This window comes from Lampetra planeri, chromosome 29 (assembly GCF_965212315.1).
Source record: "Lampetra planeri chromosome 29, kcLamPlan1.2.h2, whole genome shotgun sequence".
NCBI lineage: Eukaryota > Metazoa > Chordata > Hyperoartia > Petromyzontiformes > Petromyzontidae > Lampetra > Lampetra planeri.
Window position 1 is genome coordinate 2,525,050 of NC_136135.1, and position 26,303 is coordinate 2,551,352.

At 46.5% G+C, this 26,303-nt stretch overlaps 1 protein-coding gene across 2 annotated transcripts in view; it reads left to right on the forward strand.

Annotated features, from left to right (window-relative positions):
- The first annotated feature begins 380 nt into the window (after positions 1–380).
- The window catches only part of LOC144728575 (neural cell adhesion molecule 1-like), a 201,461-nt gene continuing 175,538 nt past the window's right edge, over positions 381–26,303 (forward strand). For both annotated transcript variants that reach the window (XM_078608104.1, XM_078608103.1), the window contains exon 1: positions 381–793. In XM_078608104.1, coding sequence (XP_078464230.1) covers positions 739–793 — 55 coding nt within the window. In that variant the 5' untranslated portion in view covers positions 381–738. The remainder of the gene's footprint in view (positions 794–26,303) is intronic.

A 26,303-nucleotide genomic window follows, 5' to 3' on the forward strand; every position in this document is an offset into this window, starting at 1 on the left:
TGAGGATGGCTGTGTGGAGTGGGGATTGACTGTATAGCGGTGGAGGAAGAGTGGGGGAAGGGAGAGCCAGGGCTGGTTGGGTGGGGGTTGGTGATGATTGCTCAGGATGGAGGGATGATCTTAAGGAGGACGGGAAGGTCCTGGCGTCGTCGATGCAGGGTAGCAGACGGGGAGAGAGAAAGAGCGAGAGAAAGGGCGGGAGGGGCAGGGAGGGAGGGAGGGAATGATGAGTGTGGGTTGCTCAGGGATGTCGGGAGGCAGGCGATGGAGGGGGGATGAGAAGGGGAGGTTGATGTAGGGGGGGTAGGAGGGGGTGGGAGGGGGAGGGAGGGAGGAGTGTGTGCGTGCGTACGTGTGGATTTGGAAAGTGGAAGAGGGGGTCTCTCAGCACATGCGCATTGCTTCGTTCTGCACGCCGCTCCGTGCGCTGTTCGCATCAACCTCACATCGCGCCCTGCCGAGTGGATGAGTGCAAGGTTCCACCGGTTCCTGGGATAGATACGTCTGCTCGTTCATTCCCGCCTCGTTTCTTCGCGGCTTTAATTAATAACACAACGATTGCGCATTTAAACGTACATAGTCAAAAAAAATCAAACAACCGAAACACACACACACGGCGTCTAGCTTATACAAACTCACGTCTGTGCGTGTTAATCATAACAGCAGCAGCCGCAGCGTGCAAAGATAAGAGCGCTGAGGACAAGAAGGGAATCTTCCACATCCACCACCGCTGCAGAAATGGAGGGGTTCCGAATCCTCTCCATGGTTGGTCTCTTGATTTACGGCGCACAAGGTACGGCTGTTTATATAAATGTAACGTAGATGTATAACGCAACACATGCCCATCAAAATGCACAAGTTTTAATCATCATCGCTGGCGTTCGTATTGAGCGTGCGTAAGAATATATCGCGCGGGCCGCGTATTGTCAAAAGCCTCGTCGGACCAGATTTAATCTGGACAGATGGACGCTGGGTGCACAAAGGATTATGGCATGCAAAGTAGGACTTGGGTGTACCTAGCGAGCCCGCTGGCTTAGCGTGCGTGTGTTAATAGAAGCCATGCATATCTGTATGGTAATAATGAGAGCGCGAACGTCAATAAACGCGATTTGAAAATTTCACATTTGCACTTATGCACACGCGAGATCAAATTACCGCGTCGGGTAAATGGTCTCTTATATTATGCTTCTTAATAAAAACAAAAACAAAACCGAAATAATAGTTTAAGTGGAATGAACGCGCCGTATAAAACGCGTTGTTAAAATGAGCATTGCATTGTTAGCGGGACCGCCTTTTTATTTTTTGTGTGGTACGGACGCTATAGCGCGCGGGTGTGAATCTCAGTGCGCGTGTGTTCGTGTGCGTCCGTGTGTTTATGCGCGTGTGCGCGTCTGTGCGCGTGTGTGGGGAGCGGTGGTGTAGCGGTTAGCGCGCTGCGTTACGAACCCGGAGACTCCGAGTTAGATTCCCGCTCACGGCACACCTACAGCAGTGACGATTATCTGCAACCGTCCTGGGCCTCCCTTAGGTCGACTCAGCCTCAAATGAGTACCTGGTGCGGTGTGTAGTAAACATCGCCACTGGGGAGACAAAGGCGGCCGGGTGTGGTGTTGGCCACCCACCCCCTCGTGTGCCGTGCTGGCCTATATAATAGGTGCTCGCTAACAGCACTTGCCCCAACAGCCCATTTAAGGCTATACGGGGGATCTTTGTCTTTGTGTGTTAGTGTGTGTGAGGCCCGAATGTTATTGTCTTTGTGTGCGCGCGCAATCGTATGCGCGCGCGCGCGTGTGTGTCTGTGTATTATTGTGGGGGAGCGGTAGCGCAGTGGTTAGCGCGCTGCGCTACGAACCCGGCGAAGCGAGTTCGTATTCCCGCTCACGACCAGTAACACTAGTGAACCGGTCATCTGTCCTGGGCCTCCCCTTGGTCGACTCCGCCTCTAATTAGCATCTGGTACGGTGCGTAAACATCGCCACTAGGGAGACAAAGGTGGCCGGGCGGGATCACCTGACCTTAATACGTGCACGCTTACAGCACTTGCCCCAAAACGGCTGCTCAGGCTATACGGGGGATCTTTGTCTTATCGTCTGTGCAGTGTGTTATTTTAAGTGCGTGTCTGGGTGAATGGGTAATTGTGGGGAGAGGTGGCGCCGTGGTTAGCGCACTGCGCTACAAACCCCGGCAAACTGAGTTCAATTCCTCGGCCACGGCTACCAAGCCCTGGGAGTTCTCTAGATCGACTCAGCCTTAAATTAGTACTCAGTGCGGTGTACACATCAGCACTGGGGGGAGACAAAGGCGGCGATGCGTGGTTATGGCCAATCAGTGCTGGACCTTAATATGTGCTTGCTTACAGCACGAACATGGGGTGGGAGGGATTGCGTAATTGTGTGTGAATGTGTGTGTGTGTGAATGTGTGGGGAGCGGTAGTGTAGCGGTTAGCGCGCTGCGCTACGGACCTGGCGACCCGGGTTCGATTCCCGCTCACGGCCAACACCCAGTGACGATTATCTGAACCGGTCCTGGTCCTCCCCTAGGTAGACTCAGCCTCAAATGACTTTCGGGTGCGATGTGTAAACATCACCACTGGAAAGACAAAGGCGGTCGGGTGTGCTGCTGGCCACCCCACCCTCTCTGGTTGTCGTGGTGTTCTTCATAGGTGCTTGCGAGTAGCAGGCTATACGGGGGATCTTTGTCTTTGGTTGTGCATGCGTACGATGTGCTGTCATTTTTTTCTGTAGGGGTGGCTGGGGGTTAGAACAGGGTATTTGGCGGGGGTCGTGGCGGAAAGGGGTTGGACTCCCATCCAAGCTACATCAGTTGTCTTGATGAAATCAATCCGCCCAAGAAGCGAGCCTGCAACGGCACACAGTGACGGTGATAACAGCCGCAATGAAATCATTTTATTTAAACGCCCTTCCTTACAAAACTGCGCGACGACTGAGACACACACTCGTGCAGTCTGCGCACACGCGCATGTGTGTGTGTGAGTCTCGAGAAGAGCAACGAGACGACTTATTGGATTTTGTCGACACGTGGACTCTCGCCTTTAATTGAAGATCTGCAACCTCTTGATTGCAGGCTTTTGTAGCGGTGGTGGCGGTGATGGTGATGATGATAACAGTGCCTTTTACCCGGGGAAAGCTTCAAGACTCTTTTTTTTTTGGGGGGGGGAGGAGGATGTGTGGCTCCACTAAATGTTTGAGGTGTTTGGCCAATTTCCAATAATTATCGTTCGGCTTCACAGGGCGGCGGGGGAGGGAGAGACAAATGAGCCCCGTGTGTTTCGAGGGGATAACAGTCAACAGCTTCGCACAAGATGTTCTACGTTACACTCACCCACGTTTATTCCGCTACCACTCCTTGGCCCGTGCATCGCAGGGCGCGTGCAACGGTCCCGTGTCTTTGTAGCAAATTCGTTGCCGTTCATTTGAGGACGCGCTTGCGTTTGTCATCGCTACGCTGGTGTTTAATTAAAATGGGATCGTTTCAAATGAGCATTGCTAGCTAGTACCAAGGTGGATACACTGGATATCCTTTAAAATATATATCTTATGTTACTAGTTAAACGGGCAACAGCAGCAGTAGCGTTGATGACTATTGTAAACCTCAAACGTTTTAAATACTGCGTCTGCTTGTGTCCGGTAAACACATTCGATACCCCCTGTTAAAAAGAAAACATTTGCTTGCTTGCGCGCGCGCTCTCTCTCTCGCGCTCTCTGCGTGTGTGTGAAGCGTGAAGAAGAGAGGGGGGTGAGGAAGGCGGGAAAAGAGGAGTGAGTGGTGGGAGATTGTGGTGGGTGGGTTACGGTTGTGCCGTTATTTATTTATATGTTTGAAACAGCGACGGGAAAACAATGAACGAACGCGTCTAGCGGATGGAGACGCCTTCCCAAATCAGGGGCTTTGCCAAAGAACGTCCATCGTTCGCGCGCCCGTCACGTGGGCAGGCAGTGCAAAGTCTCGCTCGCCAACCTTTTTGTCGATCGCTGTATTTAATAGCAAAAAATCAAAATGCAACAACGTGGTTTAAATTTTTTTTGCACAGCTTCAACTCGATAATTATAATAACAATGTGTGTGTCACCCATTGTCATCTTCCAGCCACGACTTTGTTAAGTTCTTCCGTCTCGAATGTAAAGGGGGGGGGGGGAGGGTAGTTTATAAGCAATAAGCTCAGCGTGCTATCAACAGTAACGATTTATACACCCCCATTGAGCTAATGGGTAAGAGAAGAAAAAACAAACTCGTAAAAGCTTGTTTTGAGGAAGCTTTAAAGAAAATGGTTAAGCATTGCCCTTTATATATTTAAAAAAGTGGATTTTTTTCCTGATTTTTTTTCTGCTTTTTTTTTCCGTCTCACGAAATGAAGATGCACGTGTCTTCTGCTTTCCATTTTAACTCCGCGCATCTCGCCTCGACGAGATCCTATCACTGACACCGGTATTCATGATCACATTGCTGCGCCCACCTTTTGAAATAGATATTGAGGCACTGCTGCAGGAACATGAAACAAAAATGACGTGCGGTGCAGAGGAAAAAAACAAACCGTATAAAAATAGTATCACAGAGACAAACATCATCGCATCATTCTGGCTAAACCGGTGGTGGGTTAAAAACATAACGAGTCTCAAGATTTGTCTTCAAGATAGCAGCGACACTCTGCGGGTTTCTGCATCGTGCGTTCCGTATTGTTACCGCCCCCACTCACCGCACACCTCCGACTTGGCACAGTTGGCCACGTACGGTGCGAAAGAAATTCAACGCACGGCGACGTACATCAATTTGGCATGCACGTGGAGTGAGTTTCAACGTGTGAGCGTGCCTCTCCCTCCTGCGTGGCGAGCGGCACCGCACACCTAACAACAACCTCACCGCGTGGAAGGAGCTGGCAGTGACAAAGCCCGATCAGGGGGCTTTTGCCTCATCGGGCTGTTATTGTTCAGATGGGGGGGGGGCGGCGGCGGCGGGCGGTCTATATCACTTGTGGGGGTTGGGTGCGGTGAGTCAAATTGTGGAGGCGGGGGAGGGGGGCATTGGGGGTGGGTGGATGGGTGGGGAGTGAAGGCGGCGTGGGCATGAGCAGAAAGGGGAGAGGTGGGGTCAGGAACGAGGTGGGTGGAGGGGGAAGGGAGAGCAGTGGCTGTGGTTTATGGCTATAAAAGTGGGATGGCAGGAATACAAAATAGGTGTGGGGGTTGGGAAGTGCTTGACACACGAGAGGAACAAGACATGCACATGCGTCGCCAGTGAGTCATTGAAGGGTTCTATGGTGATACTTGCGTTAGTACCAGTCAGAGCAAGACTTAGTACATGCCACCCAATTCAACATTTAAATACGTGTATAACATTTTACACTGTAAATGTCATTGTACCGCACGTGAAGCTGTGTGCGTGAATTATTTTTTTGCGAGGAAAAAAATGAAACATCTGTTATTCATAAGAGAGGTACAGGCTGAGGGTATATAATGGGCTTTTTACTTGCTTGTACTATGCAAGGGTGGTGTCAGCTTTCCTTGTGCATTAATTTGTCAAAAAATCCAGTGTTAAACATTACAATTTTTTTCTTACAATTCAAGACTCGAACTATCATGGGTCAGGATTTTTTTTGTAATCCTTGATTAACATTTTAAAATTGTCAGTCAGAAATGACTAAGCGTCGCAATATATTAGCATCCCTACAACAAAAATGTTTGACTTTTATTCGTGCACTTTTGCTCTGAGCCTATTGGCATGTTTCCATAGAAGTGTTTGTGGGTTTTCCAACGTGCCGTTGAGAGGCCAATTAATCTTTAAAAGGAACCTTTTTTTAGGAATTGAAATTGATGAAACAAATCTGAATCGAATGACTTTCTCCTGCTCACTTGCAAATTCCTGACAATTAACAGTTTCATAATATGCCATTTTGTTTCCAGAATAAATATTTGCTCAATCGCAATACCACTGTTTCATTAATTGCAAGCAGAATAATAAATACGGTAAATCCAGTTATAATTGTTCCTTTACTAAAAGCGAGCGAGTAAAAGGCATCAGGGACAGAAAAAAATGCCTATTAAAATCAAGACACATCCACAATGGAGTGCGTGTGAAAGGGCTAGAACACTTCATTAAACTTGCATCAGATTCGCCACTTAAAATGTGTGGGTGTGCGTGATCAATGATGCTCTATTGATGCTGAAATATTTATAAGTATTTGTGACAGTTGACGTGAAAATTAAATAATTACGGCCTTGCTGTTACACTGTATTGACCCTGTGTAGCTAGTACTGTACACAAAAGTAAACTAAATATACGTATGTATGTTGAACTTCTTTCGCACCGTACGTAGCCAGCCATGCTAATTGGAGGCCTCAGCTTGTATCTACTGTTTATTATTTTTGTTTAATGAGACAAACATCTAACTTGTACAACTCCCAAGTTTAAATTTGAAGCACTAATTAGGGGCGGGTTTTTGGCTGGCCTTGTGTGCGTGCGTGTTCGCGCGCATGGCCAAATAATGCAACTTGGTATCCCGGTGTCTATAAAGGCTATTAGATCCAATTAGAGCTTGTCACCAGAATTTAGAATGCGAGTCAGCGGAGCAGAAGGCATTGGTATTTTTGTAAAATGGAGCACAGTCAATGACAATGCCTGCTTCGTTATGTCGCAATGAGATCGTCTATTTGCCATATTTGGACCATGTCTTGACAGCTGGATGACTCTGCGGTCCGTGTGCTTGCAAGCATGCCAGGTTTGTGTGGAGTCTTTAATGTTATATGTGTTCAGTTACCAAGTTAAATACGAGGTGCCTTGTCAAAGTATGCCACCTGCTGTAAAGTGGTTATTACATATTTTCGTAAGATGAATCGACAGCGTGGATCATTGTATTGTAGGCCCAGTCGCAGATTAAAAACCGACCACGACTAAATAAAGTGGTATCAAAACAAATCTTACGCGAGTGCACCTTGCCCAGGGAGATCACGAATCCCAATGAGTTCCGAGGAGGTGAAATAAAGGACGCCGATCGACGCAAATTCCTCCTGCTGATAGGCACGACAGCAGAAATCAGATAAACCCAACTGAGTTTACACCTGTCGACTTTAACATGGCCTTTATAATCTGCGAGCGAGCCTCATATGAGTCGGCGCACGCGTACGGAGAGTGGTTGCGAGCCCCGCCCGCGCTTATTGCGATGTAAAATGAAGCTTGCGGACTATTCTGAGAATCGGGGCTGAACGAGTCCCCGTGAGCTTCGCAGCGAGTGCGGGTGGCAAACCAAAGGCCGCTCGATTGCCTGGCGGGCACGGCTAGACGAAGGCTGCCTCTCCGTGCAAAGACGAAGAAGGAGGAGGAGGAGGAGAAGAACAAATAAAATAAAAAAAAATCCCCGACATTCACAGAGCCCCATCTTGTTTATTTTAAGGACGCGCATCGGCAAAAAACGTGCGCGCTTATTAATAAACTGGCGACGCGTGGCACGCGCAGTAAATCTGATTGCAGATTGAAAGAAAGAAATTTGGTCGAACGTGAAATAGCAGATGGACCATTAGTGCGGCAGAAACAATAAATATGGGAGCAACAGATATGGCTGTCAGGGGGCGCCCACGTTACTAATGGTGGTGACAGCGGCGTCCATTATTGACACGGGCGCACATCATAGATGGATGAGCGAGCCGACTCTGGCCGTTCGTCAAGGCAGACAAAGACGGCTGGACGGGTGGTGGCGGTAGGGAGGGAGGGGAGGGAGGCTTTTGGGAGGGAGCCGGTCTGTCGGAGGAGAGGGTGCGTGTGTGTGTGTGGGTCATGGCGCTGTAAGGGGAGCCCTCCCAAGGGCTGTCGCTGTCACTCATTAATGGCATCTCTCTCCGCGGAAGCGGCCAGATGTGTCTCTGGGTTACGCATGCGGGCGGGAGAGTCGACGTTGCGGGTCGGTGGCATATCCAGGGATTTATTAAACCGTGGGGGGGGGGGTATGGCGCACTCGCGAGGGAGCTATTGGTGGCACTTTATTTCGATGGACGAGAAGTCGACGAAGGGGCCTACCGAGTGTGTTGCGCCGCTCAGCTTAAGGGGGCGGGGGGGGCACGGCAGTAAAGTGGGGGGAGGGGAGGTGGGGGGCAGCGCTGCCCCGTCTGCTGCCCCAGGCACGCCTCCCCCCGCCACCGCCCCAGTGCGGATGAGCCAAGCGTGCGTCTGCGCTGCTGCCGTATGCAGCTGCGTTAATCACGCAGAGACTGACCCTGTTACAGGCTTAGCTCGTTGTTCCCTTGGGAATGAGATGCTAGAAGGGGGGGCGAGTGGTGTGGCTACTTGAGCATTGGGCGGGAAGCGACAGTGAATCTCCTGCGACGGGCTGTCAAACCTGGACCATGACTTAAACCTTATTCGGTTTTTTTCCCCCTCCGGCAAATTCTACTGCTACCGCAGGCCATGAAATATTTGAGCCCTAAAGGCTGCAGCTGCTGCAGCTGCCCGCGTGAGGTATTTGTGGCATGGACACAGGGTTCAGATGTAATGTTTTCAGCGTCTGTGCGGGGGCGTATTTTGGATGACTCCGGGTCAAGCGGGGACTTGAGCAAACTGCATCCGACACACCCGCTAATTTATGAACATAATGTCTTAACGCTGCCCGTGAAAACAAAGTAGCCGTCTTCTGAGGCCGTATCTCGGTGTCATGACGTCTGCCAAGTCTTCTTGAGCAATTGACGTTGAGCGCATAAATTTCCTTGCGAATTATTTAAAGTGGTGGCTAAGAGCATCCTAGAGTGCAGTCTGCAAATGTAAAAGTGAAGCTGAATGCATCCGCATCCTTGCTAATTTTCCCATCCACAGAGATGTATTTGCATGCACTGAGTCACAACTATAATTATAGCGTAGGATAACGCTGTAGATGTTCAGCAAGTATAATTTATCGAGAGTGCCAACGTTTAATTTCTACACAAATGTGGCAACGTTGGCTTCTGATCATATCACCAAAAAATGTGTCCGACCTCCGTAAGGTTATGGAAGCGAAGCAGGGATGAGCCTACTCGGTGCATGGATGGGCGACCACCATACATGACAGATGTTATAGGCTGTAGGGCTACACAGTGGACAGTGCAGCATCATCCCTTCTATTGTACTTCCATGCTGCTATGTCAATGCGGCTGCCTTCACCAAACCCACACTGGCAGATTTGGTGAAGTATGTTCAAATAACCCGCACAACCCGCACGGTGTGGGGAGGCTCTCATCCGTCAATGGATTGACAAACGTACTTGTACTGTACATATATTGGCGAAGTCTTCTTTACATACAGTGAGAATTTAGTGTTAAATGAGCAAACCAATTTTTGTTGTTTGCTAAATCCGATTTTATTTTTTAGTTTTGCTGCCACTTTACGGCGCGATTTTGTCGATGGGGAGTAGGGGGGGGGGACAAAAACACTGCACAAGTCACAACATGTTCGTTCACCCAAAGATGTACCGAGGTTGACCCCCCCCCCTTCCTCTTTTATTTATCTGCTATCTGTGAAAGTCGTCGAGCGCATGTCCACGGGGGAACAGCCAACAGCGGCCTAGCAAGGATGGCCCTGGGCCCTGTTTCGTGTCTTGGATCCGAGCCACGCGTTTGACTCGACCTCGTCGGAATTCCTGCCCTATAATAGATGCTCTATTAGAGCAAGGTCGCCGTTGACTCTCTCTTTTTTTGGCAACAGAGCAAGTATTGATCAACCGCTAGGATTTCCCATTCGAGATAGCGTGCTCGACCCCCAGAGGGTCGGGCACATTCCTGGTGCCACCCTCGTTGTTTACCGACCGCAGCCTTGCCGATGCCTAGTTTAGGGTTTCGTCCGTCGCAGATTAACGGCGAGATTATCTCCGAAGATGCCTCCCTGATGCTCTGGGTGTCTGGGTTTCGTCGAAAGTGAGCCCATTATCGGTGCCCAGATGGAGGAGGCATATGGAAGCTTGGGCATGGACCAAAGTGCTCGAAGGGGCATGGCAGACAAAGCAGATGGCTGGTGTGGCCTCCAGGCGGGCGGGAAATTGATTGCCGTCCAGCATAAGGATTTTACACGAAAGTCCGTTGTAGTCGCATCTGTGTGTGCGCGTATTTGTGGGTATGTGTCTAGTGTTAGTGCAGTGGTCTTGGGCCTCCCCTAGATCGACCCAGCCGGGTGCAGTGTCTAAATAAACAGCATGAGGAAAACAAAGGCATCCGGGCGTGGTGCTAAGTCACCCACCTCGTTGTGTGCTGTGTTGGCCGTCATAGATGCTAGCTAACAGCAGTTGCCCCAACATTCTGTTCAAGGCTATAGGGGGCGATCTTTGTCTCTGTATGTGTGTGGGTGGAGTGATTGCACAATGATTTGCGCACTGTGACATGAACCTAGAGACCTAAGTTTCATTCTCTTCACATGACTTGCATTGGTGTGCGTAGAGACAAATTCGGCACTCACGAAACGATGGTGGTCGGGCATGGGGCTGGCCACAACACCCAACTCGAGTGCCGTGCAGGCTTTAATAGGAGCTTGCTGACGGCACTTGCTCGAAACAGTTTATAGGGGGTGGGGGTTGTGGCTGTGTTTGTGTGAATGGGCGTGGGTGGAAGAAGGGGCAGCACTCGTCTGAAAGAGGGTCCCTGTGTTCACGTGACCATGGTACAGAACAGGGGCGGCATGGGCGGTGGGCAGTGTCCTCTCAGATGGCGCGCTCGCTCGCTCCCTCGCTCGCACCGATTGCGTCCATGCGCAGGGCTGGGCCCGATCGTGAACGGGCATTGCGTACCACGTGTGCGTTTGAGGGGTGCCACCGTGGTGAAACGTTAACTGTCTCGCCTGAGATGCAGGAGGTAGGGGGATGCGGTCCCAACCCGGACGCACGCCGTATATTTGGAGGTTGCATGTCCTCTCTGCCCGTGGTCACGTGGATTTTTGTGCATCTCCGATTATCACGGTTGGCTATGTACGGTGCGAAAGAAGTTTAACATGCTTACGAACCGCCGTATACAGACTCCGTGGTTCGTTCGCACTCGATACGGTTCTTGGGAGGCGAGCTCGATTCATGGCTTGGCGTGGTGCAGAGGTCGCAACCGGGTACCCGATACCCGTACCCTACCCGATACCCAGCTACCCGTACCCAGCCGGGTACGGGTACCCGTTTGCGACCCTGGTGCGGCCGGGTACGGGTAGTCCGTGAGTCATTGGTGAGTAACCGTTTGTCACTCATTTCCCAACGTCTTGTCTCTTCTGACAATTCAAGTTCCTAGAATCAACCCACCCGCGCCTGCAACATGACTTCATCCCAGAGGTCGCAATCAGGTACCCGTACCCTACCCGATACCCGTACCTGTACCCGGGTACGGGTACCCGTTTGCGACCCTGGTGCGGCCAGGTACGGGTAGGCCGTGAGTCACTGGTGAGTCACCGTTTGTCACTCATTTCCCAACGTCTTGTCTCTTCTCACAATTCAAGTTCCTAGAATCAACCCACCCGTGCCTGCAACATGGCTTCATCCCAGAGGTCGCAATCAGGTACCCGTACCCTACCCGATACCCAGCCGGATACGGGTAGCCGGGTATCGGGTAGGGTACGGGTACCCGTTTTCGACCCTGGTGCGGCCGGGTACGGGTAAGGAATGAAAACCCGTTTGCGACCTCTGGCGTGGCGCGTTGGGTTTCTATCCTTACGTGGACTTGGCTTGTCTCCTCCCTTGCATTAACACGGCTTAAAACGACTTCCGGGCCGGAAAAATCAGCATGAGCATGGAGCAAAAAAAAGCAACATTGGGCCACACCACTCGCATTCACGGTGACCCAGATACGCCCTGAATAAACCCCATCTCATCGTGAGTTCGGAGACAGCAGCAGAACAGTGGATTACTGAGCCAATCTGTGCAGAGCCTCAAGTGTGTGTGTGTGTGGTGATTTTTTCCCCAGGTACTCCACAGTTTCCTGTCGCATGAAAAACATGATTGTAATTAACCAAAAATCCCAATAGGGGATCTTCCTGGAAATGAGTATTTGTGAGGCTCATTGAGGTCTTCCTGTATACATTAAGCGTGTTCAGTTACGCAGTAATTGTGTGTTGTGTCGGCCTTTCATATGGTTTGGCCATTAAAGCACTTGCCCCAAAAGTATATAACACAGAAAAGTGAGATATTTGTCAACGTCTTGGCATTCACGTGCTCATATGGACGAAGGTGTGTGCGCGTGTGTGTGCGCACGTGTGTGCCTGTAGGCTTGTGTCTGCGCGTGGGAGTTGTTTGCATGCAGAGGTCAAAGTGTTGGGGCAATAACGGCTGACCAGGCCCACAGGGGAATGTTCCTGACACAAACAAGATCAAGATCCATCAACTTGAGAGATGCCACACAGACCTCGGTCTCTCTTAGTCAAACCTGCAAAAAAACGATTTGCATGGCTTGAAATTAAATTCACCTTCAGTTCAATGTGTCCCTTCAGTTTAAACAATAATCAGTTTGTTTCATCTTTCAATATGCCTCACATCATAATGACAAAACGCTAACAATTTGGGCTTGCTAGCCTATGTGATTGCTCGCGTACACAAATTAGGATTGTTTACGCCGTGGAGTTCGAGATGGACCTGGGTTTTTTTTTGTAAAGCTGCATCTGACATCACAGCACTAAGCCAGCGCATTTTAATTCCTGGGGTTATCACTCAAGAGAGAATTTAGGTTTTATGTGTAGTGAGTGTGTCTCAGACCAGTCAATGATAACTACAAACCCTAACAAAGTCGCTGTATTTAATGTTGCCGTGCAATTGCTTTAAGTGTATAAAAGTATTGTTGGAGATACATTGCAGTAATCACTACTTTATGTACGCAGAGATTGCAGGGTGGTGTGTGGATAAAACAAGCCCATTGAATAAGATGTTGGGAGCAAATCTTGTGAGTCTCTCGTTTCACTGCTGTTCAACCGTCAAAGATGTGCTGCTGTCCTTGGAGAATCCACTGTGGAATTCCAGTGTCTCTCCTTAACGGGACCTGGCAGAAAGGTTTCCATTTTAATAGGGGAGCGAAAACACAAACAAATATATAGGACGGACTACACGTGACTCCTGAAAATGAAAATATTCATCTTCTTGGTTCTTTCGGTAAAGTCACGTAGAATGGAAATAATAAAAATAAAAAGTAATAAAATAATAATGAAATATTATATAATAAAATAATTATTTTTATTACTTTATTATTTCCATTCTACGTGACTTTACCGAAAGAACCAAGAAGATGAATCCCTGCCGTCACGAAAGCTTTAAATCGAAAAATGAGAAGATTGTTGAAAATCTCCAATAATTGTTTTGTCCCGAGTCGTTTATAGGCGTTTTGCGATCAACGACAACGTAACACATAAAAAGCTTCCGCACGTCATACACAATGTTATTTATCATCTCGCACGTTAGGCGATGGTTAGGATGGAACGCTTGTCTTACTGACCTGTGCTTGGGGCAACCACGTTCACCGCCATATTTCACCTCATTGGGGATGCTGGTGAAGGAGGTGCGGGTTATGTAGCGAGGGGCAAGGCGGTTGGTGGTGGAAGACTGCTTCTCGTATTTCTAGAGTGAGGTGTTGTAGTCACACTTTGTTACCTCATTCTCACGACGGTGGTATGGGTAAAATGAACAAGCGTTGCGATTAAACAATTTCCTCACCGCGGAACCATTTGATGGCGCATTTGTTGAGTGCGGTGCCGATGCGCTTTGATATCCACGATTTGGAGGGTTGTTTTATTCCAAGGAGAAAAGAGCAATTGTTGGCTGATGGAGCCGTGTGTTTGCCCCCTTCTGTGTTGGAGGGGGGGGGTAGGGCAGTGTTAATTAACATGTCGGTTGGGGAAAGAAAAGCTTTGCATAAATGTATATATTTCAAACGAGGTTGCTTAGAAACCTCGTATTCTGTTGGAGGGGCACCATAGGAAAGAGCAGATGTGTATGTGTACCAAGAGCAAGTTATTCAGAAGGCAGATCAAGATCGAAATGACCAAATAAAAAAAAGGCTAGCAAGAGTGAGATGGAATAATTGTTGAGGGCTGAATTTGATAATGAAAAAAACCATTGTGCATGGAAAAATATGAGATTTTATCCCATGCACACCGCTAGCTTTATCATAACAAAAATAACAAAAGTCGGAAAATTCAGGATGCCCACTTGAAATTCCACTCATCAAGAACAAAATTCCAATCGGGAACATCTGATTGCTAATGGTGGCATTATAGCGAGAAGTGATGGTTGCTCATGGACAATACTGATGACGGACTGGCAGCCAAAGGAGAGAGAAGCCCAGAGGACAACCGACGTAGAGCTTGGAGCGATGAGATCAGCTCCTCTGCATGAGTGAGACGGATTGTGGCATCTCAGGATCACGATTGATGGCGTCAACGTCCTGAGGGCTTCATTCAGCAGTGGATAGATCATGGCTAAAGCTGCTGATGATGCGAAAGCAGCAACAGTTGAGGCACCAGAGGTGTCTCTTCAGCAGGCCACTCTCATTCCAGCGTTTGCTCTTTGCTAAATACATTCCCAGTGCTGCGATTCCTGGGAAAGGAATCGAGTGGCTCCAGTTACTCGGCATAGGAAGGCCTTCAATCAGTATGGAGAGACTGCGGCTGACTCCTTAACAACGTAGCTCATACATTGTGATTCACAACATATATTTGGGTTTGGCCACATAGACGATGAGGCCCAATGTGTGTCGTAAGAATCTCCACCACCCGACACAGCCGCACAGATTGTCACGTTTACAGCGCACGCCTTGAACGCGCCAGTTGTTAGAGCTCCAGTTCACCCATCAGTTTAAGATCAATTCAATGAAAATAATTACCTTTCACTTGCAACTACGCCACGCGTCTCCTGGACAAGATCCAGGCAGTAGATTTTATTCTGACTTCATGGATTTTTTTTCTGAAGAAGATGATTGGCGTCGTTTCATGCGAACCGTCGTATCTAATTGCTAAATTTGGTTGAGAGAATTGCTCTTCATTGTTGAGTGAGGGTGGGCGGTATTCAACACTTGTGCGCATGACAATTAAATATTTTATTTGGCTATGTTGGGTGGTGGAAGGTCTTCTTGACACAGATTTGGCAAAAATTATTAGGTGACCTGACCCAAAAATGTATTATGAATGGGACCATGGCTGATGATGAAGAACCGTTTAAATATCATTGACACGTGTCGTTGTGAAAGCTGAAAAATATATATTTGCATGTAATGTTCCTGTTCTTCATTTCATATGTGGCATAGGCACACAGTGGCTTCCACGTGCGAATGACATCATAGAGTCGACTATAAAGTAATCTTATAATAATGATGGTGATGCATTGCAGCATCGCTGAATGTGATGTTGGAATAAAACAATCGACTCTTTAGAAAACAGCGTTTGTACCAAATACGTTGTCGACCCTTGCCTACCTGGACATTGTGAGACATCCACTGCCCTGCTTTTAGATAATTGTGCAGGCAGTGATGACAGTGGGAGGCCTGAAAGGTCATTTGTCTGTTTGCCTGTCAAGCTGATTGGCATTAATTTCCAAGAAAAGATTGCTAAAAAATATATCAAATAATGATTCATTCCCTCCTGCTAATTTACCTTGGCTGAGTCATAAGTTAGCATTATTATAATCAAGAGTGTGGGAATAATAGTTCTTAAGTATCTGTTTAGCAGTACATGGATTGGGTACATTCATAGTGATTTATTACTGGATTTTTTTTTTACGATTTAAATGCTTATTCACATTCTATCATGACATTGATCATAATTAGCAGCTGTAATTATCAGTCATTTTCAAGCAGAAATATAGGGCAATGAAATTAGAGTGAATCTCGAAATGAACAAAATATTCCATTAAACTCTGCATTATATGATTATGTAATAAATGGTACAGCTTACAAATGATAAAAAAGTAGGAAAAATAAAAATGTGCAAATATATTTATTTATTATGAGTCTATCCACTGTTAATTACATAATGCAATTTACTTTCCTGTAAGGGACCAGAGATAACATTACCAAGTCTTCATAATAAAGGTTTTTGGGTTAGATCACGTTTTGTTTACGTGACAAACCTTACTGGCTATGTTGGGTGGTGGAGGGTTACGACACGTTTCTACTTATGCGATCTAACCCAACAACCTTTATTGTGAATAATATTTCGTCGCGACAGCCTATGTGTTAATGCTAATTCTGTACTTTTACACGCATACCATTGCAGTATTTCATGAATGAAAATGGCCAGCTTTTATCTGCCCACATTAACAAAGTGTCTTAATGTGTCGCGCTCACAATATGCCGTGCGTGGTTATTAATGCTGCATTGACCCCCCCCCCCCTGCTGCCCGCATTAGTTGTCTTCTGCCGCTGCAGCTACATAAGCTATTGAACAAAATGGGAAACATACTATCCCGAGGTCAAACGTTGTATCCCCGCTTGGCGCGCTTCGCAAACGATGGCGCATTGTCCAAGCTCAGAGCAAGCTAGCCATTGTGCAACATTCGACGGTAGAAATTGAGTAAGTATAGAAGCAACAGCTTATGGAAGAAGAAAAAAAGAACATTCTTACAAAGGCGAAAAAGCAGGCTGAGAGGTTTTTTTTCCAACTGAAGTTCAAGAGTTGACAATTTGTCTCTAATAAATGACGAGCAGGCTTAAGTGGAAAAATGGCTTTTTTTACCCAATAGAGCATGAAAGAAATTGTGTAACAACTCCTAAAAAGTATTCACTTATCTCACTTCTTGTCGTGGACATCTGTAGAGATTTACTAGCTATAGATCTGTTCTCCGCTATCTCGTTCTATGCGAGCCAATAGAGTTTGAACTCAGCTGTCTATGAATGAAATGTCCAGTTTTATTGAGGAGCAGTGTGTTGTCTTGGTGTGGTCTGGGACCGTACTTGCTGTTGTTTTGCTGCCTTGCCCAAGCTTGAGAATTGGTGTACTTATGCAATTAGAATGTATACGTGTTTATTTGTTTCAGTGATTTGCTTGCATTTCCCATACGTTTTCACTCCTATCGTTTTTTGCGTTGTGTTTTGTTGTAACCTTCTGACCCACCCCTCCTGGACATCTGTAAAAAAAGAGCTTCACAGCTCATCAGATTTCTCCAAGATACATAAATATTTGGTTTTTGATTCAAAAATAAACTTCGGGACCGACGTGAAGTGGATTATACATTGTGACGTTTTGCTAAGTAGACCACAATCACCCGGTTTTACACGAATCATTTAGTCGAACAATTGAAAGAAACAGTTTTTTTCCTTTCCCTAAATATAAAAAAATTTATATTGTTTCCTATGAAAATGGATCATCATGGAATGATGTTGTTATACAGGAGACACGTTATCTGACAGCTCGAACATATCTATGGGAATTGAGGGCCTTCTCAAGCTCCTGGCGAGTTTTTCACCGTGTGCTTTTCTATATTTTTGTTACACGTTGGGAAATGTTGTTGCGCATTAGTCGTGGTCTGTACGTTAATAGAGCGAAACCCCCTCTGATCCCCATCGACATATGGTGAACTACTGGCAGATCCGATTATCCATGTCCACCTGTGATATTATCTCCTGATAATCGACATGCTTACCCGTGGATCAGCATTATGCTCATCACCGGCCATGTTCCATCCACTGCTGGATGAAGGCTTCCTCACATCGTCACCAATCACTGGATGCGCTTCTGCGGCCCGTCTGGAACGCTCTTTCTTCCAATATTAGAAAGCCACTGGAGCTATGCACTTTTATATCTCGATTGAAAACTAATTTTCTTAAAGGACTGATTTTCGTGTTTTAGTTTGTTATCCTTCCTCCACACCTACGATTAGCGTGCTTGGCTACGTACGGTGCGAACGATGTTCAGCATGCGTACGTACATGATGCAACAGTCCAGCACACCGCCGCACATCATCTAATCTCATCGCTTCTCTTCGGTGACTATCCTCTTAGGCGTGACGTTTTCCCTGGCTGCCATCTCGTCACCATCTTCTTGGTTCTTTCGGTAAAGTCACGTAGAAGGGAAGTAATAAAATAATAAAAATAAAACATAATAAAATTATTCTCACGACGTTTCGGCCACAACGCAAGCAGCCGTCCTCAGGTGAAAACCAGGTCCGTCGAGGCGACAGCGTCTGAATGAAACAGCGCACGAGCTTGGAGCATATATATAAGCTGGGCGCCTTGACAAATGAATTTGCATATCAAGAGAAGATGAATACCTGCAGTCACGAAAGCTTTAAATCGAAAAATCTCGTCACCAGTTTCCCCCCCATCAGCCTTTATCGCTCCTAGCAACGTGTCCTGCCCATACCGACTTGGGCAGTGTTAATATGTGGCAATGATTAAAATGGTGACACAATAACGGATTGTCCTGTGAACACTACGCATCCAGGAGCAGATTGACAGAAGGGTTGAAATTAATAACGATTGTATTGTGACATACACCCTGTGAAATTGATGCCTTTCCATCATCCACGCTACCAGACGCTGCATTCTAAATATTTCACTCAAACCAGGCAAGAGATATTGGATAGGAATTATGACCTTCTCGAGCCTTCGTGGGTTGTAAATTAAGCAGAAGTAAGAGGCTACTTTATATTTAATTAAATTGTTACTGCTTCAGTGGCCTAACAAAATGTTCAACGATTTCGGAAATAATTATTTTCTTCGTGAAATGTGAATCCTGTGCATCTTAATTATGTCAGAGCACATCTGATACAGAAAAGATTATCGACATTTGTTATACAGCAGTGCCATTACCATTGATAACACTGTCAAACTCTCAGTTCCAACTAATATGTAGAGCAGCATTAAATTTCAAACTACAACCAAATCGCTGTGAACATGCTGAACTCATCCTATTATGGAAAGCTAACAAGGTTTCAGCATCGTTAGCACTGGGATGGGAGACCGCCAAGGAAGACCGTGTGTGCTTGGGTCGTGAAGTGGTCAATAGGTGGCATAATACAGCATTGCATTGTTAGGTTCCTCACTGTATTGTTATCTTAAACGTTATCCTCGGGTCTACACGGGCTCCGCCGTGGTGCAGTATTTTAGTTTCCACCCACACGCAAAAAATGTCACAATGGGATTGGCCACATTCTTCAATGCAATAGTATAGACACTCCCTTCGGTAAATGAAGACCGTTTATATTATGACTGCTGTAGCCTTGAACAATGTTGAATGTTGCCAAAAGCAAATGGAAGTGTATGACCAGGACGGTGATTAGGTTGTGCAGCTCTTTGTGAATCCATTGTTTGGCGACGGCCTCCTCACGCCCTATTGGTTGTGGCAGTTGTTTTGACCATTCTTCATCATGTTGGTTGGCGTGGGCTGGTGGATGGGGTGGCCCTGGCAAGATCCTAATATTGTTCTGGAAATTCTCGGAAAGATCAGAGCACAGTGTGCAATGTAGTCAACAATATTGTTTGGCAGAAGTTCTAAATTTGAACTTCGTATTTGATAATTAGCTTAGCATCGTATTTGTCCCTGGACAGAAGGTACTAAACTTTAACTTCATCTTCGACACTCAAGAGTTTCGCGCTATTATTCGTCACTTGGTCAGTGGCAAACACGGGCGAGAGGTAACACATTTTTTTTTAGCAGTGAGGGGGGGGTCAACCTTGTGGATGTTATCAGTTCTCGCAAAATAAAATACTGCAACAAATACACGCCGACATGTCTGCAGCTTCAGAAAATAATTGTTGAAGAAAAACACGTTCCTTCGGAGTGGGCAGGTAGGAACTTGGTTGGGCAGCGCATTCGTGCACGACAGACAAATATGCACGACTGACAGACAAATAATCCCTGGTGGGCAGTATGGAACCTGTTGTTCCTACCTGTATAACAAGAGAACTTGACTTGAGGTAGCAAGGCAGCCAGCCAGGTAGCCAGCCCCTTTAACTATCGGCCCCTCCCCCTTGCTTAGGCCCCTCCCCTGACCTCCCATATTCTTAGGCCCCTCCTCTGACCCCCTTCCCTTAGGCCCCTCTCCTGACTCCCCCCTTCCTTAGGCCCCTCCTCTGACCCTCCTCTCTTAGGCACCTTCCCCTCTCCGTACCCGGCAGTAGGTCTCCACCAATCAAAGAGCTGTTTATATTATATATATATATATTTATGCACGACAGACAGACAAAAAATCCCTGGTGGGCAGTGTGGAACATATTGTTCCTACCTGTAAAAAGTTGCGTTTCATAATCGCTCTGGAGGGAGAGTGAGTGGTGTTTTTTTGTCTTTGTTGTGTTCACCGAGAGCGCTGGCACCTCAAAGTGAAGTGTTGTTCCCCCGCTATCACTCCATCGACCAGACAACCTCCATGCACGCACGCACGCACATAGTTTTCCAGTAGCTCTGGATATCCACCAAATTGTATTGCTTCGTTGTTGCGGCTTTAGGTTTTGCGGCTGGCGTATTGTGATTTTTTTTATTTTCATGAGTGACTCCGTGCGATCGCGTGGCACGCGTTGATTTGGGGCGAATAATGGACGACCTATTCAACGTATTATGCGTAGCGTAGTTTACATATGTCCTTTTTAGTTTAACTCGGATGGAGCGGTGGTAGCACAGTGATGCTCTTCTTTCGTGTGGATTAATAGCAGCAGATTAAAGATATAATTTTCTATTTGTTATCCACTCAAATTGTCTGTTCAGAAGCAGAGTGGATCTTGTCCAGTGGTGATGATGATGAGCACACTTGTTCTAGAAACCCGACGGCCTGAGTTTGATCCCTGGCCACAGCCCACATCAGTGGTGAGTTCCCTCACGACGCATCTACTTCACCTACCTGCACTCACCAGCATGGTGAAGTATGGTCAAACAACCCCCGCCCCCCACGTTACCAATGCAGCATGCGGATTCCTTCGTACAGCACTGAATTGACAAAGGGCTCTGAACAGCTATGAATTCACCAAAAAAAATTGTGAATATGCTGGATGGTTTCTTAACGTATATAAAAGTTAAATTTTGCTGAATTAGTAAAAAGAGAGGACCTTGAAAATAGATGCTAAAAATTTAAGAACACGGCTTTTACTTCAACTTCGTCGGCATATCTGCGTGGCTTATCATGCAGAGTAAAATTGCTCCCGCTTGGCAGAGCCTCGGAGTTTCATTCACGCATTCGTGCCTTAATTGAATTAATCACTGCAATAATGTTGGACCATTTTCCCCAAAACTGTCACAGCTGGAAAGCCCTTAAAATCAAATAAATAAAACTGACAAGACCTGCTGGTTTTAAAAATATAAGTTCAAAGCCCCCCCCCCCCACCCCCATATTACAGAAGTGCATAGAATCAATAAATATAACATCTTTGAACTACAGTACTCGCTTGTGATGTGAAGACGACTGAGCTATTTGATAGCATAAAAGGACGTGCTTTAAAATTGACATTTTGCGTGCGTGCTCACGCATTATTGGTGGTTAGCTGTTCGGCTGTGCGAAATGCAAAAAAACAGTTGCAACCACCGCCAGCGTGCATTTTCCGTGGTCGGGAATCGAACGGAGGGTTTTTCGCGGACTTTAGAGAGCGGCGGTGCTCCAACCGATGTGCCGCCACTCCACCCCTTCCTTCCCATCGCCGTTGCTGCTCTGCATGAGGCATTTCATTTGAAGGCCCCCCCCCCACTATCCCACGTAGCAGTCACCGTCGAGATTGAGCGCATTCATTCTGACAGCAGCTGTATTGAAACACGAACGAACGGACGGACGCGAGAGTGTGCAACCTTGCGAGGCACGCACACACGCACACACACCGTGGGTACATTTTGTGTGTGTGCGTGGATCTCTCTGTGATGCGTCAAACTTCCATCACTCGAAGCGCAGCTGTGCTGTATTTGTAATGAATACATCTCTCTGGATGAAGCGGTTTGTTTGAGCTACGCAAAAAAATATAGGCACTTTATTGAATTATAAAAACCACGTATTTATTATATCCGCCATATTTAGAACTCGTGTGTTCATTTCATTTGAACAGGATAGAATATAAAACACCGAGCCAGATGATGTAGTTGCTTTGGAATTATACCGGCAATAAAACAAATGAACAGTATGGTCTCATGAAGATGAATGTGTATTAAGCTATCACAGAAATTGAGTGGTTGTAACTCTCTGTGATTAAAAGTTCTTCATTGTTGCCTGATTATGCCTGCACAGTGCACTGCAATTTATTTTTACTTGTTTTAAAATTGCACATGAGTGCGTGGGTCGCTGCTTGCACTTGGCGTGTCGCGTAGCAGCCACTCGTTGTTGTGGACACGTTTTAAATGTCGCATTCCAATCGGTTCGATGGTGGATGTGACGAGTCACAGCAACATTGGTGCTCTACGCTTAAATGGAGCACGTCTGACACGAACAAAAGTATGAAAAGGCCATGCCAAAATAACAAACAAAATTGCATTTAAAAATATATAAAATAAAGAGGCGAACAAGAGCAGTGTGGAGTGATTTTATTTTAAAAAAAAAACTAAATGTGACAACCAAAATAGCAACGGTGTGAGCGTTCTCAGTCGGTGCGCAATGCCGGATATAACGTGCAGGTCATAATTATGGATCCTGGCAAAAGAAAAAAAGGAAAGAAAATCGGAAAAGCGCTTCGTGTAGAGTGGCACGCCCGAGATGAGACGTACAAAACACAAACCAGAGCGGTAACTTTGACCTGGAAGGAAAGCAAGCGAGCTCAGACTGGACGCATCTCTATCAGACGTGATGGCCGGTGGCACGAAGACCGTCGATTGAATGGCAGCCAAATAAGAGAAGGCGCCCTAGAGGATGACCACGCCGTGGACATGGAGTGATGAGATCAGTTTCACGTTCAAGAACGAGACGGATTGTGGCATCGCAAGACCCCGTGGGCGTCGAGGAGGCTTTCATCTGACCGACGGATAGACAATGTCGGATGAAAAACACCGAAATAAATCTTCAATCAAAAGTTATTTCTATGGCAAGACATGTTTTAGCAATCATTTTCTTCCATTGTTACATCGGTGCATAGACCGTACCCAAATTTATAGTATGAGGATTTTTATTTTTTTGCCCAACAAGCTCGGGTGTTCCTGCACAGTCATGAAGCTGCCCAATATTTTCAGGTTGTTTTTTGGACATTTTAAAGCAATTTCGTTTTTTTTTATTTATCTCGCATCCGCTCTACAAACATCTATCTCCGTTGCTTCATTTCATCGTAAGCTAGTAACACGCAGCTGGGGAACCCAGCACACCAACCTACTGGGGGAGCGTGTGGGGGTTACCATTCAACACACTGGTTGAGGGGCGTACACCATTCAACAGACAGTCGCCACGTCAGTAGACTGACGATAACACAAGCAATAGAAATGCAACATAATACAGCAACCCCCTTTTTCAGAGTCTTCGCCAGAGAGCAACGCAAACGTCCTTCCGCCGCCTTTGTCCGTTTTACTTTTCTCCCCGCGCTCCAGGGAGTTGTGAATTGTGAATTGTGCGAGGTCTTCTTCCGAGGCACAAGCAGCTGTGTCATGAGCAATGAGGTCACATTCCTGCATCCCTGCGTTCGGTCCGAGAGGTGAGCGTGACTGACATTTTTTTTTATTCTAAGAGCGAAGTCATGCCGGCAATGGTTAATGAATGGACATTACCGTTAGCTGATGCATACCATCAAAAATTATAATGGAGGTCTGCCATCTTTTTCACGTCATCTCCCCCTGACGTTTTTAACCTTGGACCGCACTAAAATCAGATGAGGCTATCGCGTGTCCGTCTGGCTGCATGCGCTTCAACGCGTCACGAGAATTAAGTTACAAAGTCAAATGAGAAAAGGTCGAGATTAAACATCAAACTTATTCGACTGACAAGGAAATGTACTTGTATATCATTTATTTGCGAGTTTCTCTAAAATGTATTGTTGGCATTTTAGTACGCATATAAATAATAGTAAAATGCATGAAAATATATTTTTTGTGCTATTTTATTTCACACACGATCGCTTTGAAACAATTGACCGTGCAGCCATACCACTTTTTTTTCAGCAGTTAATCCCATGACTGAAATATTTTTCAGGAATTGTCTCCCACTGTCAGACATCGACTGTAACCACGGTGACCAAAGCAATTGCTCGAGGCAGCAATAACTGAAGCACCAGAACAACATTTTCACAAAATGCCCCCTGTACCTTTGGCTTGACAGCTTTTCCTCAAGCGCCCGATAAAATTGCGCGTCTAGTGACATGTTCTTAGCTTCGACGTGTGACCTGCAGTGACTCGGCAACATTATTGGCTCGACAAAAACTATTCTCCAAGCTGGACTAATTGTCACATTTGTTTTTTTTCTGAGGAAAAGGATGACTTTGTGTAAAGAACAACGAATGCAAAATACCTTTCTCTGAAATCTTAATGCGAGCGATTGTTGTAACTGATAGCAATTTTTTTTCTTCCACTCCTTTACTGTGGATGAAGGCCTTGTCACACCATGGCGGTCATGGTGTGACAAGTTTCATACTCTTTTGTTTTTTCGGTGGCGCCGTCACAGCAAGATTACTGTATCAAGTGAGGTTGTTTGACTGTACGTCAGCATACTGGCCAGTGGTGAAGGGTCGGTGAAGATTGGGCCTGAAAACCGGCTCATTATACAGAGTGCTTCAAAAAAAGATGGTAACACTTATTTTGGACTACGGATAATACACTTTAACATGATAACAAATGTAATGTTAATAGTAAAAAAAAGCCAAAGAGTCTCCACTTGTTCGCCATTATTGTCAACACGTGCCTGGAATCTTCTCCAGGTGGTCCCCAGAGCCCGGAGACACATTTCATGTGGTATTGTTGCAAATTCTTGGAAGTGTTAACATTTTTTTGAAGCACGCTGTATATCACAAAACCATTGATGCGTTAGCAGTGGCTTGGAATTACATTTGGGATTCCTCGTTTCGTAGCACGGTAGCGCTAAGCGCTCCACCACTGCTTCATCATTTCAGATTCAAATGCCCTCAAATATGCTGCCATTTCACATGGCTGCCACTTTGCAGGGCCATTCGGGAAATATTACCGACAGAAAGAAGTGACCCAAGTTTCAGCCATCTTCACCCTCCGCTGAGATCTGCACATTCTGGTTACTCACAACAACTTGTGTGTCATTTCCTTATTTTCACGTTATTATTATGAACCAATTAGAAGCACGGCATTCCAAAAAAATACATGTTTTGTTGGAACGCAATTCAGCGACAAGACTTCTTGTTACGGACAATTTTTCTTTTATGATCACGGAATGCTATTTCAATGACGGGAAACACCATAAATGAGCATCCAACACAATTGAGGTGGCCAGATGGCTCCGATTTCAAAGTGCCAAGCCAGCACGACTGACATCCTGGATTTAGATCCACGATTCAGTCGCTGGTAATTCAACCAGGTTCTCAAGTGTTAGTGAGCTGATGGTCTCACCCAGGTATACAATGGTTGCCACGGTGGCGAGATGTTAACTACCTCGCCTGGTATACAGGAGGTCGTGGGTTCGATCCCGAACCTGACGCCTGCTGCATATTTGGAGCTTGCGTGTTCGCCCTGTGGTTGCATGGATTTTTCTTCAGGTGTTCCCGTTTTTCCCTCCACACTTACAAACGTGTGTTTCGAGTATTTGGATGATATAAATTTCCATGTGATAAGCCACTTCGTTCAGCTATAATTTGTGGCCAGTTCGCTCTGTTAGCCTCAGTGTAATTGTCGCATGCATTTACATGCATCATAAATACGCGATTGCCACTTGCATGCAAGTATCGTGAGCGTGTGAATCAGTTATGGTCTGCGTTGATGCCTGCCTAATGGTTAGGACACACCTATGAAATTGCTGGCTGGTATTATGCCAGGCCACTTTTGCATCCCCCAAATATGAACGCTGGCAAGCTTCCAGTTGCTTATTTTAGGCCAAGTCATATAAAATGAGGCCCAGGCCAGGTTTGAACGTGGCCAGAACGCGAAAAATCCGCATTATGGAAGTAAAGAGTGTTGCGCTCACCACATCACCACTGCTCTTCGCGCACGATGACAACAACGGCCGCCCTTCGCCACGATGTGACGTTGACGTCGGCACATCGCTTGTGCCAGGCCAAGTACATTTTGTGCCAACGTGAAGCGTCAAAAGGGGCCATCCATAAATGGTCAGACATTTGTGACGATGTGTGACGAGGGGGGGGGGGGTGAGAAATGTGACGTCACATCAAAATGCACAACTTTAAATAAATATAGAATTGTTACAACAGCACTAATTGTTATAACAACACTCCTACAACATCAGAGTGCAGCACCACATTAAATACGCACAACAATGACCATAGTTTAAAGCGATTTGAAGCATGTTTTATTTTTTTTGGGGGGGGGGCAG